General features: G+C 46.1%; 1 protein-coding gene across 10 annotated transcripts in view; it reads left to right on the top strand.

Annotated features, from left to right (window-relative positions):
- The window catches only part of ACACB (acetyl-CoA carboxylase beta), a 2,338,068-nt gene that overhangs the window by 526,169 nt on the left and 1,794,771 nt on the right, over nucleotides 1–17,128 (top strand). For all 10 annotated transcript variants that reach the window (XM_078667379.1, XM_078667377.1, XM_078667383.1 and 7 more), the window contains one exon: nucleotides 11,446–11,584. In XM_078667379.1, the coding sequence (XP_078523505.1) occupies nucleotides 11,446–11,584 (139 nt within the window). The remainder of the gene's footprint in view (nucleotides 1–11,445; nucleotides 11,585–17,128) is intronic.

Raw genomic sequence — 17,128 nt, 5'->3', positions numbered from 1 at the left:
GGAATATCGCAGGTTCGACTACAACACAAGACGTTACCGGGTTCCCAGAGCGAGTCATTGACAACAATAAAGCTAAAGGGTGACAATGTGGGAGAATAGTGTAGCAACGCACATCAGTGTAAGAGCAAATATCAGTAAATCAAAGCCATAATTAGTTTCACTCGTCTCATTCAGACCACCACCCACTAGCATATTAGAGACAAAACAGGAACCGGAATATTGACACCGTAAAGGAAAAACTAACCCGCCATATTGACCTTAAGGAAAGGAAAGAAAAAAAGGAAAAACAGAGCTGAAGGGGAAGAACACCACGCTGATACCAGTACCCCACAGCAGAAACACGTAAGGATTGGGAACATCAGTAATAAGGAGGGCGTGAGAGTCGCGTTCAAAATGCAGCAGAGCCCCATAGAGGAAGCAGCGGGTATGCAAACCCCACCCACATAGCCCATGGGAGACAGGGACAGATACGGCACCCCTATAAGAGACACAAAAGGGCCATAGAACTAAGAAGGAAGACAACGAAAAAGTCCCAACCCACCCATCCCACCCAGCACCCCTGCAGAAGGCTACGGCCTACCCCCCCCAGCAGCGTGCCTGTCGCCCTAAACCGAACCCGAAATGTAGGAAAGACAAAAGAAAAAGGAATGAAGACGAAAACAAAAACATAAAGACAAGAAGGAAATAGGAGGGGGGAGTAAAGGATCAATAAACAATACGTTCGGCCCCAACCCTCCGCCCAACCATACAAACGCAATATTTTTAAACCAGAGCGACACATTCTCGAGAAACGTAAAACACACTAGGGGGTCACCCACAACGCCATGAGTACGGGCCGGTCCGCCGCTAAGCTGTACCCCGGCGATCCACCGGGAATAAGTTGCCTCACCCCAGGCCTGTCTTAGTGACCACCACCACCCACCACATAGCGGCAGGAAATAGGCAACTCAGTATGAAGAAAGCACTCGAATGAAAAGATATTAGACAAAGGTGTAGATCAGGGAGGTCCATCAACAGACAAGAGAACAGAAGTCCGGGTATACAATTCAAGTGTCCCAGGAAAATTAACCCGAGCCACAGAACACAGGAGTTCAGTCTCGCCATCTGAAAAAACCGGAGCTCCCCCGCAGCACAGGACAACGACCCCACCGCAGCAGAGATAGACAACAGTCCACCATGTCCATTGGGTGCTCGGACAGGAACAGGCCCGAGCCCGGGGTCCAAGTCTCCAAACTCCAAACAGTGAGTCGCCAAAGGCTCCAACGCCACCGGATTGCAGACCTGTCGATGAACGGCGACAGTAATCTTCGCCGCGACCAGGGGGGGGGCGAGGTAGCGGCTCCATCGAAACAAGAAGATACCGTGAATAGCCGTCCATCCAAGATGGCGGCGGACCGCACAGGTTCCCCCGGGGCACCGGGGATCAAGGCCGCGTGCAGGGATCGCAAGGCGTTGATAACATCACCGATAGTAGGCTCATGCTCACACAGCAAGGTCTCCGTGCCGTCCGACATCTCAGGTCCACTGATTTGGGGATATCCACAGCCCCGGTCGTCGGCCGCCATTTTGTAATTCCAGCTCCGACACCACTCTCTACGGCTCTCGAAGCCGGCACACAGATGCGGATCCCCTCCGGCACACAAAGGGAAAAAATGAAGGGGGGGGACCCCGCTAATGGCAGCCTTGGTGCAGAAAGGAGAGCCGCCAAAGTCGGGGGTCCGCCGCACTAACACCTGCGCGGTCTACGAACAGAGTCCGGGCGCGTGGCTCCAGGATGGATGGACGGGACAGTGGCGGGGGGCATCCCCTCACACGATTAGTTCTCGGAGCGCCGCACCCCGCACCAGCACCACTGCCGCCGCGGCAGGCCCGGGCCGGATCCACTGGGTTACTCGCACAACGGCCCTTCGCTGTCAGGCACCTCTCTCGACCGGGGCTATCATCGACACCACCGCCGGGCTGAGTCCAGTAGGCGAGGCCCCGGTCCCGACTCCATGGAGGCCCCGTTCTCTCCGGGGGCAGAACTTCGGAATCACTGCACGCAGGAGCCTCCAGGTCAAACGGTGAGTACGAGCAATAATTCACGCATCTTTATCCGCTCGAGTGTGTCGTCTTGGGGCAGGATATGAAGCAGGATATGTGTTGCAGGCCGGATGGCTGACGGAGCCGAGCTACGAAGCGACCATTACGATCGCGAGCTTGGCTCCTCGTAGATTACAGATTTGACTCTACATTATAACCACAAGCATTCTTGCAGTACAAACAAGAGTATCCTCTGCTATATGAAATTTTGCCTCTAGATAGATATGCATGTATCATTTATACGATGGTTCTGCCCAGCCTGCCGTAGGAACGAAACTGCAATATTCTGCGGCATGCGTTAATGTTAAAGAGTGCATGCATGACCGAAAGTTCCGTCCTGGGAAAACAAACACTCAGTCTCTAGTGAACTGTACAGCGCAGCTGACAGAACTCAAAGCCCTGATACTGGCACTACAAAGTATGGATCATGACTTCCCTACACTTATTGTGTGTGATTTTGTTTTACTGTAACCAGTCCTATAATGAGTATCTACACTATTGGGGCCAGATTGGATTTAGAGATTCTAAAGGTAGCACAGTAAAGCACAAGATGCTTTGTGAGCAGGTGGCTAAGCTCAAAGAATGCCTGCCACAGGCTCATGTTATTCATACATTGAGTCATCACATGTTGGCGTTCACATTGAAAGGAATTCCATGGTGGATAAAGCCGCCAAGGCAACAGTTCCCATGCTCAGCGGTTCAGCTGTATTATTCTGTATGCTCAGATTCCAGGAGTGGGTAATAGAGTAATAACAAACATTGATCGCAGATTAGAAAGGATGCTAGCTGCACACGAGGGTCTGGTTTATGCTCACTCAGGGATTACTGCTACAATTTAATTACTGAATCACCGCGATTGGTGGCCAGATCTATCAAAACAGACCAAGGACTTTGACCTTAAATGTGACATCAGCCAGCAGATAAAAGGCTCCACTGTAGCACGTTCAGCACAGACACCTCTATTGATCTCAGACAAGCCTTTGGCTTGTGTTTATTTGGACAAATGCGGCCCCTTCCAATCAGAAAGGGCTTACAAGTATATCAACAGAAGGCCACGTGGGCTCCTGGGTAGCCACCACACTCCTGTTGCTACTGTCAGGGGGTTCAGATGGAAGCTTTAATAATTACAGAATATTCCACTCTCCAAAGAGAAGCTGTAAACAACAATGAAATGATACCTCTCCCTGTTGAAATAACTACAAGTGTACAATTGACAAATACAGAAATATCAATTCGAAAAATTTACGATGTTAGTTTGGCCTACAGACACAAATAGGTGTCAATCTAGATTCCAGGGTAACACCAAAAGGTTTAGAATCAATAGGCCTGATCAGAGATATGTACCAACAGACCAATCTGGGTGGTGATATCATATAGTGTTGGGAAGTTGTGCCTGGAGTGGCCAAAAACCTCAACACTTTCCCAGGTGAAGTAACATTTGTCCCTTCTTTCTGATGACATGGATCTCAGGGATATTTTATTATGTCCTTTGATCCGACGTCAAAAACGCTTTTTGTATGCAATATACAACGAGCTGTAGAAGATTTCTCAATAGGAAGTTGCTGAGAGATTGCATGAGATCGACCGGGTCAATTTAGAAAGGGCAGTGGCAGTGGTTGACAACGGTATGACGACATTATCATCCAGGATTTATTCACTGGGCAACATAGTGCCTTCTACAATTGACATAACACAACAAGACATGTCTATTTTACAACATGGACAGTCACAATTACCGTCCATTGTACTACTGAGCTGGACGCTAAAAACATTACTTTCTGGCCACATGCCATTGTGTTACATCAACAGTACTAGTCTGTTTTCTGAATATGATCTAACGGATAGACCAATAGTGATGGTACGCAGAGATGCAAAATATACCATGTTACACACTGAAAAATTAGACCAATTACCTTTCACCGTAGCTGAGACACCATCCACAGACTGGATAATCCATGGTTATATCACCCTACCAGTCACGACTTTCCAATTCCAATATTGTCTCCAATACCAACAGATAGGCAGATATGAAGCACTAGGGGAAGGTTATGTGCATAAGTACTGGGAATTACCATTCAGGTTTATATGCAGGAATGGGGACACAGAAGTATTCTTTAGTGGTTCTGACTGTGAGGATGCTTTAAGCAGATACTTAGTCTGCAGGGACATTTCTCCCAATGGGCATACAATGCATCAATGCCAAACTTTTCTTCTTATCTGAAGGGTTCTTCAGCTGCTGTGATTCATCCGGTGTTAAGGCTGCTCTTGAATGGGAGCCATTTGATGCTGAATGATCGAGGTTGCTGCAGAATGGAACCGGGCATTGCTTATATAGTGACTGTTAATTCCATAGTGACTTGTTGCTCACAAGTATTGTTTCCACCTGCCCGCACATTTAGGGAGGCAGCACTATTGCCTTTGATAAATGTTTCCGCCATGGTTTCTCAAAAGGATGTGGCCTTAACTTTAGCCAAAGAGATGTTTGATCTCCACGTTGCAATGTCCTCGTCTGAGATACAAACACTATGCCACACTAACTTTCTGCTGCGTTTTGGGGAGCTGGTCCACCATTTCTTTAACATGTCTGATATGAAAAGAATAGTGCATTTCTTTAAATGTATTGGCTCTGGGCTGGTTAGCACCTTACAGATGATTTTTGGAGTTATACCAACTTTCTTACACTTCGTGTTGGGAAGCGTTTTTGGAGGGCTCCCACTTGTCCTGTTACTTGTGGTGGAAATCCTGATTTTAATTTTTCTGCTCTGCAATAGTGTCCCAGTTCAACCCGGAATGGAGACAACACTGCTTGTGCTGCGTTGCCGTGAGTGAATGGTACGCTGCTTCGGCACACCTCGGCTTCAAGAACTGAACTAGCACTGGTTCTTATCCTTCAGGCCTGTCTGGCGTGACTGCATGCAACCGGTCTTCTGCTGTCTGCTTTGCAGCCACAAATGCATTCTGGATATGTCTCAGATCACGATTGGTTGCGCCACCAGACATTGAAGTACTGAAGGACCCCTTAAAGACCCATGTGTATTGTTCTCCCCTGTGTATTCCATTGATATTGAATGCATTCTTAGAGCCACCCTGGCATGCTTCAACTCTTAGTGATGTGGACAGCAGCTCTGTGGAACACTTCTTTCTGGGCTACAACGCCTCCATCAGCGGCTGCTTTGGGAATTGGATGGGATCACCTTTGCTCCATAAACCTGCTTCGAGGTGTGCCTATGGGAACATAGTCTGCGGTTGTGGGCAGCTGCGATGTTGCATCTACCACTCGGAACACATAAACTGTTAGCTTTTTCTGTGTGGGAACAATTTGGCCTATTTTTTTAAACAAAATAAACCAAAACAGGTTTTGCTTTCTTTTCTAGGCACAATGGTTTTCTTAGTGCTTAGGATTTCAAGTGGTATAATGACTTAAAGGCTTTTAAATGAATATTTTAAAGGGAAGCTTGCTTTTAGAGTTTTTTTAGGAACAGGTTTTTAAAGTTTTTATTGTGTTTTCGTTCGTTCCAAAGCTTTATTGCGGTTTTATATACCATAAAAGCACATAAGATATACACATTACATCCAATCGATTTAACCAAAATTTACATTTGAATCATATGTCGGCTTCAAGTGAATGTTAATAAGAAGCATTAAAACTTGATTTATACACTTTCTTTAAAAAGTATAAAATATAATAAAATCCATCAATGTTAAAAATGCTAAAAGATATAAAATCATTTTAATCCATACTTGGGTTGTCATTAGAACTCTGTGCAGATTTGTATTGGCTATTAATTTCCTTCGAATTAACCACATAGAGAACAAGAACTTCATCACGGCAGACACTATCACAGAGTTGGTATCAGTTTTCAGAATCCTATAAAAAGCTAGATAGTGCTTAATGCCCAGGTTTTTACACAGCTGGATTATCCACTTCTTCCTGATGGTACCATAAGCCGGACAGAAGAGGATAACATGAGTGGAAGTTTCAGCCTCTGTTCCACATCCTGGGCAAGGACGTGCTGGGCCAGCTGTCCACTTATCAATCATTGAATACAGTGGCAGAGTACCGTATCTAAATTGTAGATCTAGCTTCTTCGCCAGGGTCGGTTGAATGGCATCTAACTCCGGCTCAAAGCTATAAGTGGACTTAAAATCCAGGAAGGTATCAGTCAAACTTGAGGATTTAGCTGTGCAGAGAACCTTCCTTAGATTGAAGTCTTTTACAGTACACGACATGGTCTTTTTCGAAATCGCTGGGCAAGAGACCTCGGGGTTTAACCAGAGTTCCTCAAGCCCAACTGAAATAAGGGTCTGCTTTACAAAAGATAGCCAAGGGATTCTACCAGCACCTAGTGAGGCCATGACCACTTTCAATTCCTCCCTATAGCACAGCAGCTCAGGGGTACTCCACAGCCTTAAAGTTTTTATATGTTCTGCAGCCTTTTTAGATAGTTTTCATTTATCAACCCTTAGTATGAGGAATGGGTGTTAAATTCCTGGGTTAGGCCCATGTAGCGAAGCAGCTTATTTGTAACATTGTCCTCACAGTAACATTTCAGCTGTGAACTTTTGCACATATTTGCGTGTGCGACAATGTTGGACAGTTTCTCTGAAATTAAACTTGTTTACACATCCAGCTTCGCACAACATTATCACAATGCCCTGAACATCACATACAAGATCTCTTTTCACACTATGTACAAATGTCATCTCTATCTTCATCCACAGGGCAACAGGGCTATCTACATATCCATAACATCACTATATGCACATCGCAAGACTGCTTTCTGTTATAAAAGATGAGCATCCCAATTAATTAAGGAAGCATTACAGCTGACACAGCGGGTCCTAAATTAATAAAGGAAGCATTACAGCTGACACAGAGGGGCCTTGCATGCTAAGAAATCACCACGCAGCTGTCTGACATCTCATAAGGGTTATCCAATTCATCACCAAGACGGGGTCCTCCATTTTCTCCCATCAGGTAAAAGGGTTGTGGGGATTCTTGACTCTACACCTACACACACTCTAGGTACACTTAGAGTAGGGTTTGCATAGTAGGAGTATGCTCGATTACTGCCTTGTTTGCTATGCCTGCATATATACACTGTTTTAGCACCCTGGTAGAACTAGGTCTACTATTTGAGCTTTTGCTGCTTGTAATCACTTTTATCTGCTTCTTTCTGTTAAATTTTACAGCACACATTTTATACAAGAATAACGTTGCTTCAATAAACATATTGAAAACGTCCCACAGTGTATTCGCTGTATAGTTCTCTGAGAATAAGTGAGCAAGAGTGACTGAGCAAAAGGTTCTGTACTGTTTCCACGATCCCTGAGGGGTCAGGGTTGTCGTGTTCAGTGGTTGCCAGAAACCATTTGCTGCCAGGTATGGTTAGGAGGGCTTATGGTGGCACTGTGACCTAACTGGTCTATAGCCCGACATATCCTGCGGGGGTGTCTGGAATCATTCTAGGCACCAAGCCCCTGGTTTGTTGTCCAACAAACATTCAGATTCTACGGATTAGTAGGAACTACACGACACCGTGACCTCACTGATGACATCTCAAATTAAAAGAAGGTGGTGGCGAAGCTGTTCAAATGTTCTTTCTGTGAAAAGCAGCTGTCACATGGGACTGGTAATACATATAGCCATGTCCCAGGATTGTTTTTAAATGCTTCATCATGCTGCCTGCAGCATGATGAAGCATTTAAAAACAATCCATCCGCCTCAGCTTGCAAGAGCACAACTACAAGTAGAGACACCTTATTCATCAGCATCCCAGGTAGCGCCTCGTAAGCAAATACCACCAAGTGCCACTGTTCACATGCTTACTACTATGCCTGAGTTCCGCATGGTTGGAACATTTTGTACAGAGTGCAATAAAGTATTAACAGGAGAGCAGTTCATCGCTTCATTACAAGAGGTTGCAAGAAGACATAAGAGCTAAAGTTTTTTTGTGTGAAAAAAGGATGCACAAGTGTAGTGCATTTTGTTGCATATTTTATTTTAGCTTTTGTCAAAAAACAAATGTTAAAAAAACACACCATAATAAAGTTAAGACAATGTTTCTCTTAGAACCACCTTTTCTGGTTTCAAGAGAAAAATTATGTCTTAAATGTTTGTGAAAGTGTGAATACCTGCTATATGTCTACATGTATTTTAGACTGACTGTCTGTATCAGGTGTGAGTAGCTGTATGAGTGAGTGACTGAATGGATGTGAGTGGCTGTATGGGTGAGTAAAGGGTTGTGTGAGTGGCTGTACGGGTGAGTGGCTTTATGAATAAGTGAGTGACTGTGAGTGGGTGTGTGAGTGGTATATAGGTGACTAGAGTGGGTGTATATGTGGCTGTATGGGTGACTGAGTGGCTATGTTAGTAGCTATATGAGTGAGTGGCTGTGTGAGTGAGATGGTATGTGAGTGGTTGTATTTGTGAGTGACTGGGTGTGTGAGTGGCTGTATTGTGAGTGCCTGGGTGTGTCAGTGGCTGTATGGGTGAGGAAGGGGCTGTGTGAGTGATTGGGTGTCTCAGTAGCTGTAGCTGAATGGATGAGTGGGTGTGTGAGGCATAAGGGTCTGTAAAAGGGTCTGTGAGGTGGTGTATGCCTGTGTGGGTCCGTGAGTGGGTTTTTCAGTTCCTGTGTGAGTGAGTGCCTGTGTGGGTCTGTGAATGGGTGTGTGAGTGCCTGTATGGGTCTATGAGTGTGTGTGAGTGCATGTGTGGGTCTGTGAATAGGTGTGTGAGCGGCACTACGGGATCTGTCCGTGGGTGTGTGAGTGCCTGTGTGGGTCTTTGGATGAATATGTGAGTGGTTGTGTGGGTCTGAGAGGAAAGTGGAAAAAGGAAGTGAGCAAGGCCAGGGCAGGCCCCCATATCCCAGCCGCCGTGACACGGGTAAGAAGGATGGAATGATCAACCGTGTCGAAGGCGGCGGACAAATCAAGGAGGACCAGCGCCTGGGGCAGATTGACGTCCATCCCCTCTCTGAGCTTGTCCATAACAAAAAGAACTACCATTTCGGTAGAATGCGACGGGCGAAAGCCCGCCTGGCAGGGGGCTAAGCAGCCTCTGCCCTCAACAAACACACTAAGAACTTTGGTGACGTGGCATTCTAGGACTTTGCCCAGGAATGGGAGAAGGGAGATGGGGCGGTAGTTAGAAAGGGAAGTGGGATCTGCACCGGGCTTCTTTAATATAGGGATTATTGTAGCTGACTTATGATAGTCCGGGACAATGCCCTGCGCTAAAGAGTCATTGAGGAAAATAAGGGGGGGCAGAGGGCAGTCAGAAAAAATCTCTCAGGATATGTGCGGGGCAGATGTCAGAAGGGGATCCTGACTTGATCCTGACAAGCAGAAGCAGGAAAGTTTCCCTAGTCAAAGGGGGTATTTGGTCGAAATGAGACCGGTTGGGCGGGGGATAGGGATCAAGGAAGGGAGAGGAGGGTGGTGGTATGTTTGACTTAATGATTCAGATTTTCTCAGAAAAGTAATCATTGAGAGAATCACAGAGGGATTGGGAAGGGGATGGTTTGAGAGTGACTCTATCTGAAGAAGCCAGCTCCTGGACAGTGGTGAAAATTTCCCTAGGCTGGTAGAGCTTCCTATCACCAAAACTGATAATGTTGTCCCAATAGGTCTCCAATCTATATTCGATTTTATGGGCCAGAAAAAGGCCTGTTAAGGAATCACCATTCACCTGAGAAAAAAACTTCTGCCAGACCATATCCCTGTATAAGGCTTTAAGTTCTGTTTTTGAGGTGAAAGAATTCCCTTCTGGGTCCAATCACAAGTGGTTGATACCCATATCCGATAAAATAGCCTTAATCCTATGTAACCATGGGATTTTATTGGATTAATCAGCATCTCTAATATAATTAAGAGCTTGCGCGTAGGGTGCTTTGTACACTTGGTAGATGGCCAAAACCGGAGCTACTGGTTTGGTTTAGGATAGACGGTGTTCTTTTAGGAGGGCCCCTGCTAATTGGTTGTGCTTTAAGACCAGCAAATCCATATGTGGCTTCCAATTCAATCTTTTGCCCATTGTAACCCCCAAATAAGTAAATGAGTTAGTTTGTTCGAGGGACGCATTGTTCATTTCTACACTGGCTTTCACTGTTTTATTTTTGTGCAAGACCATGAACTTGGTCTTGTCAACATTGACCACAAGATCATGGTCATTACCAATATGGCTAAATCGGTCAAGGGCTCTTTGCAGACCAACTTGTGTTTTAGACAGAATTAAAGTATCGTCTGCAAACATTAATAAAGGAACCCTCGAGCCAGCGAGGGAAGGAGCGTCCGTGGGATAATCAGAGTAATATGACACAACATTGTTGATGAACAAAGAGAAGAGGGTAGGGGCTAACACACACCCCTGCCGCACTCTCTTGTTCACCGGAAAACGTTCTGTTGTCTCCCCCTGTTGGCCCCACCTGACTTGGGCATAGGTAGAATCATATAGTTTAATGATGAATGAAAGGATCTCAGCGGGCATCCCAGCTTTATTGAGAGTGTCCCAAAGTTTATTGCGGGGCGCTAGATCAAAAGCAGACTTAAGATCTACAAATGCTGCATGAAGGGTATATATTTATTTTTTGTCACTGAAAAATACAAAGGATAAAATGACTTTCTCTTTAGGTGAAAATGTTAGTCTTAATGTAGCATTTTATTCTTTAAAAAGACACTGAAATTCACTAGTTATATTTATGTAAAGTAACTTCAACTTGCACCCCTAACATGTACAGTATTGTCATCAGTGAAGTCATTTCTGAGGTCGGTGATTATCAGTAATTTCACAGAACATGTAATGAGGGATTTAATATATGAGGTCATATACAGTTGAAGGGTACGAGTTATAGTGACTTAAAATAATTAGGATGAAATTCAGTGAAAATAATTAGGATGAAATTCAGTGGTTAGTTTGTAAGTTTCAAATGTTACGTTTAAACTGACATTTTCACCTATCGCATCACTTTAAACTTTGTTTCTTTCATTGAATTTCTGTGTTTTTTAATGCAAATTAATATATTATCGTACCTAACATATAATATCACTTTAACCTTTTTCTTTCCCAGGGAATTTCTAGTTTTTTTTAATAAATGTAACGTATTTTACTACCATACTTAACTATGCTAATTCTTTGCTGAGCATAGATTTTGGTTGTGCACAGTGCGAGGTTAGCTGCACGACATGGCCCGTCAATGAGTTTAAATCAAGATAAATCTTCAGCTTGTTTAATCATGTCACTTAAAATGTATTTTTTTAAATTTTGTCTCAGATTTTTTTAATCATTTTTTGTTTGTCATTTTTTTCCAATGCTGTCCCATTTCTTTCTTTACTATTTTTTTATTTATTTCTATGCAGGTTCTCATTGCCAACAATGGAATTGCTGCAGTTAAGTGCATGAGGTCCATCCGCCGATGGGCCTATGAAATGTTTAGAAATGAAAGAGCTATTAGGTTTGTTGTCATGGTTACACCAGAGGACCTTAAAGCCAATGCAGGTAAGCACATTGTGCTATATGTCTATAGTTTATGTGCATGTCCTATACATGACCAAAGAGTTAAAAAAAATAAAAAGTGCACATTTTCAGTTCACTTTGTCCTTTCCAGATAATTGTCGTACTACTGTTAAATAAAACAATATATGAAACATCTAAAGAAATAAAGCTCTATGTTTTCGTTAGGTCACTTGAAAGCACTTGTGCTTAAGAAAAGACATAGCAATGAGTGGTCCTGAATCCTTGAAATTCATGAGTCCAGCCTGTTACACATGGTTGTCTTAGATCAGGCATTCAGGATTCATGCATCCCATGAGGAGCGACCCAGGAAAAAGATGTTTTGAAATGGTACATTTTCTTGGAAATCTCTTTGAAGGCCTCCTACCGTCCATCAAGCGGAAGCTGGTACAGAGTTTTGTAGACAATACCACTGCCATGTGGTACTGCAACACACAGGGCAGCATTGGGTAGGCCTGGACGGAGCTGGTGATGGAATTTCGCGGAGTTACCAAAAAACTGTGGAATTCCACTCAGGCACCCCTAAGTAGACCGCTTACAGACCAGAGCCGTGACATTGCGCTGCCATGATATTAATATATTGTATGGCACACATGGTTAGCTTTGGTTATCAACAGCGGTATGTATATAAAATATCACGAGAATGTGTTTAATTACGCAATACATGTAGGCATAGAAATGCCTATGAAACGGCACTGCACTGTATTGCATCATCTTTTAGTTACACATGGGTGTAATCCAGTGTATGCCCACAAGGTGCCAGGCCAGCTAGTGGAGCTTATCTCAGCATGTGCCAGCACTGTAGTAAAGGTTGCAAGCGCATCACCCCTGTCACTGGAAATTCCCTCCTGGCAACTGTTCGACCCTCTGCTGGCATCAGAAAATCGTTCCTTCACCAAGTGTAGTAAAACTTTAAATGGGAAAGTAGTATTCCTGACTGCAGATAATTACATCTGGTACACGTCCCTTCGATTCCTGTGTTACCTATTGGGTAGAATGTTTGTGGGGACTACCAGCCCTTCATCCTTAATGATCAGCCTCCTCATTCGCCCTTCTTTTAACTGATCTTCTCTTCCAGATGAGACCTGCCATCACTCTGTTACGCCACTGACTGAGTCCACCATTCTTGACGCAAGCCTAAAGTTACTATTTTATTTTATTTTTGAAATATTTTTATTATTTTCCAAGACCATGAAATCAAAACAAAAATCAGTTAGTCATACAGTACCTTATGTTAATAGTAATTATGTAAAACAGTACACCTTCATAGATTTTGCGGACTCCTTTGTTGCATAGCCAAGCATGAGTCAGAGACTTTTGTACATTGCCGTGCAACTTCCCCTTTTCTATAGTTTTGAGATGGCCTCAACTTGTCATTGAGCCTGGCAAGGATATCCCCCCGGGATCCATTTGATGGGCCCCTGCGCCTAACGTTACTATTGGCCCATGTGTCTCCAAGAACACAATATTAAATTCAAGTGATGTAAGAAGTCACGCGATTTCTCTTACCCCACCCCCAAACCATGAACACCATTGAAAAGATAAACACGTTTGTGGCAGCAGTCAGGACATGTTCAGCTGTTTTGGATTTAGTGGACTGTGGAAAGGGAAAAGCAAAAAAATCACTTCTCTGAGTCTCAGTCTCAAGACTTTTTGGCCCTCTCAGTCAGCCTTCACTTGATAAGGAGTCTGAGGAATATTTAGGAAGCGTCCGATTGGACTAGCCGGAAGGTTTGGGAATCAAGGTTTTATTCCTATCCCAGGACTGTCTCTGTAATAAATTTAGAAGCCCCATGTGGCTTTGGGGTCCTGGTGTACACTGTTCAGTGGAGAGTCAAGTTCTTGATTCGACATGTATTTTTAGGTCTTGCCTACGCAGCGCGCATGCGCTGCATAGGCAAAAAGACCTTCTCTGATCGCTTTGGCTTTTTAGCCAAAAACGTGCACGCGTTCCATTGCCATCAATGGCAACGCATGCAAGTGAGGCGATCTACTTGCGGGAGCCTGCGCCGCCATTTGGCAGCAATTATTGTTCCTGCAAGTGCAGGCCCCCACCTCCCCCCCTGCTGCCCGCCTCCTCCTTCTGCCGCACAAGCTTGTTTAAGGCTTGCATATGACCATGCACACTAACCGCGCACCCACTGTTTGCAGCATCACAGTGCCTATACTTTTATTAATGCACTTCGACCGCTGCATGCAACTTTAGTACCGCCAGCAGTTTCGATTTCTCTCCATCCCCTGCAAGGATGCTCAACTCTTTATCCGCAGTAAAGCATCTCTATCCGGACTACCAGGGGGCGGATTGGATATGCGCACTGGGTGAACAGCCTCCTTCACGTGATCCGGGCTGCCGCTAGTGGTGTAAGGGATAGACTCAACCAAGGTGAGGGCGACTGGGGAGAAGAAGGGGCAATCTGAGTGGTAAGCAGAGCGGGAGCTGACCAGACCAGTTTTTGCCATAAACGACGGGTACTGTCTATGCCTATGTACGATACATGTGTGCATGATGACTATGTGGTGCTCCTTGCTGCCTAATTATTGCTTCTGCTTCATGCTACTGGGATGTATCTATGTGTGGCATGTGATGGCGTGTGACTTTAGGCGTCTGTCGGTGCTTGGCGGTTCCCCCAGGGCGTAAGGGCGGCTGTGAAAGTGCTAGCAGTGTGCAGTGAGTTGGCAGTTAATGCAGTGTCCTTTGTGGCAGTTCCGTGCAGGCGTTGCTTCTGAGGGTCCGGCAGCATACAGTGTAGTTGACGCTACAACCTTAAGGACCGAGCACGTGCCGGGGTCTTCCACCTCCTGTGCCCCATCTGATTGCGCAGTTGTTGCCGCCCTTCCCTCGCGAGCTTCCCTTCTTCAAGCTGCCGCGCGCCCGGCTCCTGGGGAGTTCTTTTGCTCCTGAACTCATCCTCGTGGACTCCGTGTCTTGAGTGTAGTGTATCCTGTGCCGAGGAGGGCGCGCTTTCCGAGTGCTACCGAACTCTCACTGTGTGGGACCTTTCTCATTCTCTCAAATGTGCAGGGCCCTGAGCAGAGTGGGCTCTCTCTCCCCTATCGTCATACTCCTCATGGGTCCATCCAATATTCGGTCCTGTGGAGACGGCTGCTCCGTTGTGGCACAGCTCCAGTGTGAGACCCTCGTCTTGGTGGTAGCGGGTCCTACATGAAGAAAGGGGACTCTGCTGGTACTGCTGTTCCTGAACTCTTGCACCTTGTATGCAGACTACGCTGGCCAGCTGCAAGGGGTCGGTCCCTGGTGACCCAGAGGCTCACGTCTGACATTATGTATCTTTGGGTGAGTGCGGCCACAATTTGCACGTACATTCCTTGGTGGTGTAATCCACCGCACAGTGCTTCCTCCACTTTCGGTAATCTTCTGCAGTATCTTTCCTCTGGCACCCACTACTGGCTGCCTCCTGTACGTGTCCTCCTCAGACACTAGACGCTGGCCTCCTTTTGCACGCTTCTTCCTTTGCCACCTCTGGCACAGTCGTAGCTCTGACACTGCTGCCTGCCGATTCACAACGCTGAAATCCTTCACTCCTGAACACCTTTGGCGATTGCCTTCCGCTGATGTGGAATGCTGGTTGCCCTCTGCTTCTACCTTCCTCTGACTCCACTCAATGCTGTGGCGCATAGCTCCTTGTCCCCCTTATTAGCGGACATCGCATGCACGTTTTCCTCGCACCCGCTTTTGCCCACGTGCTCTGCTCACTGCAGGAGACTTTCGGCACATACCTTCCTCTGACTCTTATAGCAGACTACCTTCTGCACTCGTCTTCCTTTGAATCTACTCGCTGCAATAATGCACAGTTTTGCCCTCCCTTTACGGTTGCCTGGCTTCATCTGAAACCCACTTGAAACTAGATTCTGCACGTGCGTTCCTGTGTCACCTACCGGCCACTTTCTGCTCCTGCCCTCCTCATGGCCATGTCTGAACTGGGGTGGCTGAGTGGGCTAAAGAATGGTGATGGATTAAACCCAGATCAGTTGACTGGGGGTGAGTGTTTAATTTGCTCGAACGCTCCGTCCATCATCCCCTTTTGTATCGCTTTGTTCGCCCTAAGTGTGGCAGGGTATGCTCAGACGTGAGTCCCTTGCTCACTTGGCCACTGGATTCAAGAAAGCCTGGCTGATGAGGATTATGAATCCGAAACCAGTCCCAGGATGCTTGTTTCCGGTCCAGGGAAGACATGGCTTGGCAGTTCGGGCTGGACTGTTCCCATGAGGCACAGGGTCAGACTGATTTGCATATGGCCATGTCTGAACTGGGGTGGCTGAGTGGGCTAAAGAATGGTGATGGATTAAACCCAGATCAGTTGACTGGGGGTGAGTGTTTGATTTGCTCAAACACTCCGTCCATCATCCCCTTTTGTATCGCTTTGTTCGCCCTGAGTGTGGCAGGGTATGCTCAGACGTGAGTCCCTTGCTCACTTGGCCACTGGATTCAAGATAGCCTGGCTGATGAGGATTATGAATCCGAAACCGGTCCCAGGATGCTTGTTTCCGGTCCAGGGAAGACATGGCTTGGCAGTTCGGGCTGGACTGTTCCCATGAGGCACAGGGTCAGACTGATTTGCATATGCATATGGCCATGTCTGAACTGGGGTGGCTGAGTGGGCTAAAGAATGGTGATGGATTAAACCCAGATCAGTTGACTGGGGGTGAGTGTTTGATTTGCTCAAACGCTCCGTCCATCATCCCCTTTTGTATCGCTTTGTTCGTCCTCTGATACTAGTCGCTGCTCTGATGCCCAGCCATACACACTATCCTTCACTGAAGTGGTCCTCCTGTGCGTTCCTTTGTCTCACACCTGTTGCTAGCCACTTTTTTGCATGCTCCTTCCTCTGACGACCACAGCTGGCCATCATTTGTGAGCTTCTTTCTCTTGACTACAAGGTAGCCAGCCACCTTCTGCATGCTCATTTCTCTGAAACTACTTGCTAGTATGATGCACGGCCCCTCTTATAAGGTTCCAAAGGTGAGACCTATTGGCTATGCCAATGCTTGTTTTGTTAAGGGACGGGGTGATCACTGGGTGCTCTGTTCTCCCATCTGGGGCAACGTGGTGCGGTCTGTCAGTGCCTCAAGCCAGTATTTCTCATTCCCATGCCTAGGAGAGGGATAAACAACATCTCTAAGGTCATGGAGATGAAGTACAAAGTAAAGCTGAAGATTCAGTTCTCGCCTGCTATCGCCTCAGCCATGGCCCCTCCAAAGCCCAGCAGTCTGCTCTCGCTCACTCAACCCCGAAGAAACTTGGACTGTAAGTCAGCGGCAGGAGTAATCCCTAGCCCCTAGGGAACAGGAGGGCAGAGAACTGGGTAGAGGCAGCGCAAGGTCCTGCAGCATGACAAAGCTTCCTGCAGATTTGCCCCTTTTCAGGATCCAGTGGATCGCTAGGGTCTCTGGCTAGGACCAGTATTTGCGGAGTAATGAAAATTGAGAGTGGCCATCATTTGTGAGCTTCTTTCTCTTGACTACAAGGTAGCCAGCCACCTTCTGCATGCTCATTTCTCTGAAACTACT

The sequence above is a fragment of the Lissotriton helveticus genome, chromosome 11 (assembly GCF_964261635.1).
Source record: "Lissotriton helveticus chromosome 11, aLisHel1.1, whole genome shotgun sequence".
In the NCBI taxonomy this organism is placed as follows: Eukaryota; Metazoa; Chordata; class Amphibia; order Caudata; family Salamandridae; genus Lissotriton; species Lissotriton helveticus.
The sequence above is the reverse complement of the archived record's forward strand: the minus strand, read 5'-3'. Positions and strand labels throughout refer to the sequence as shown.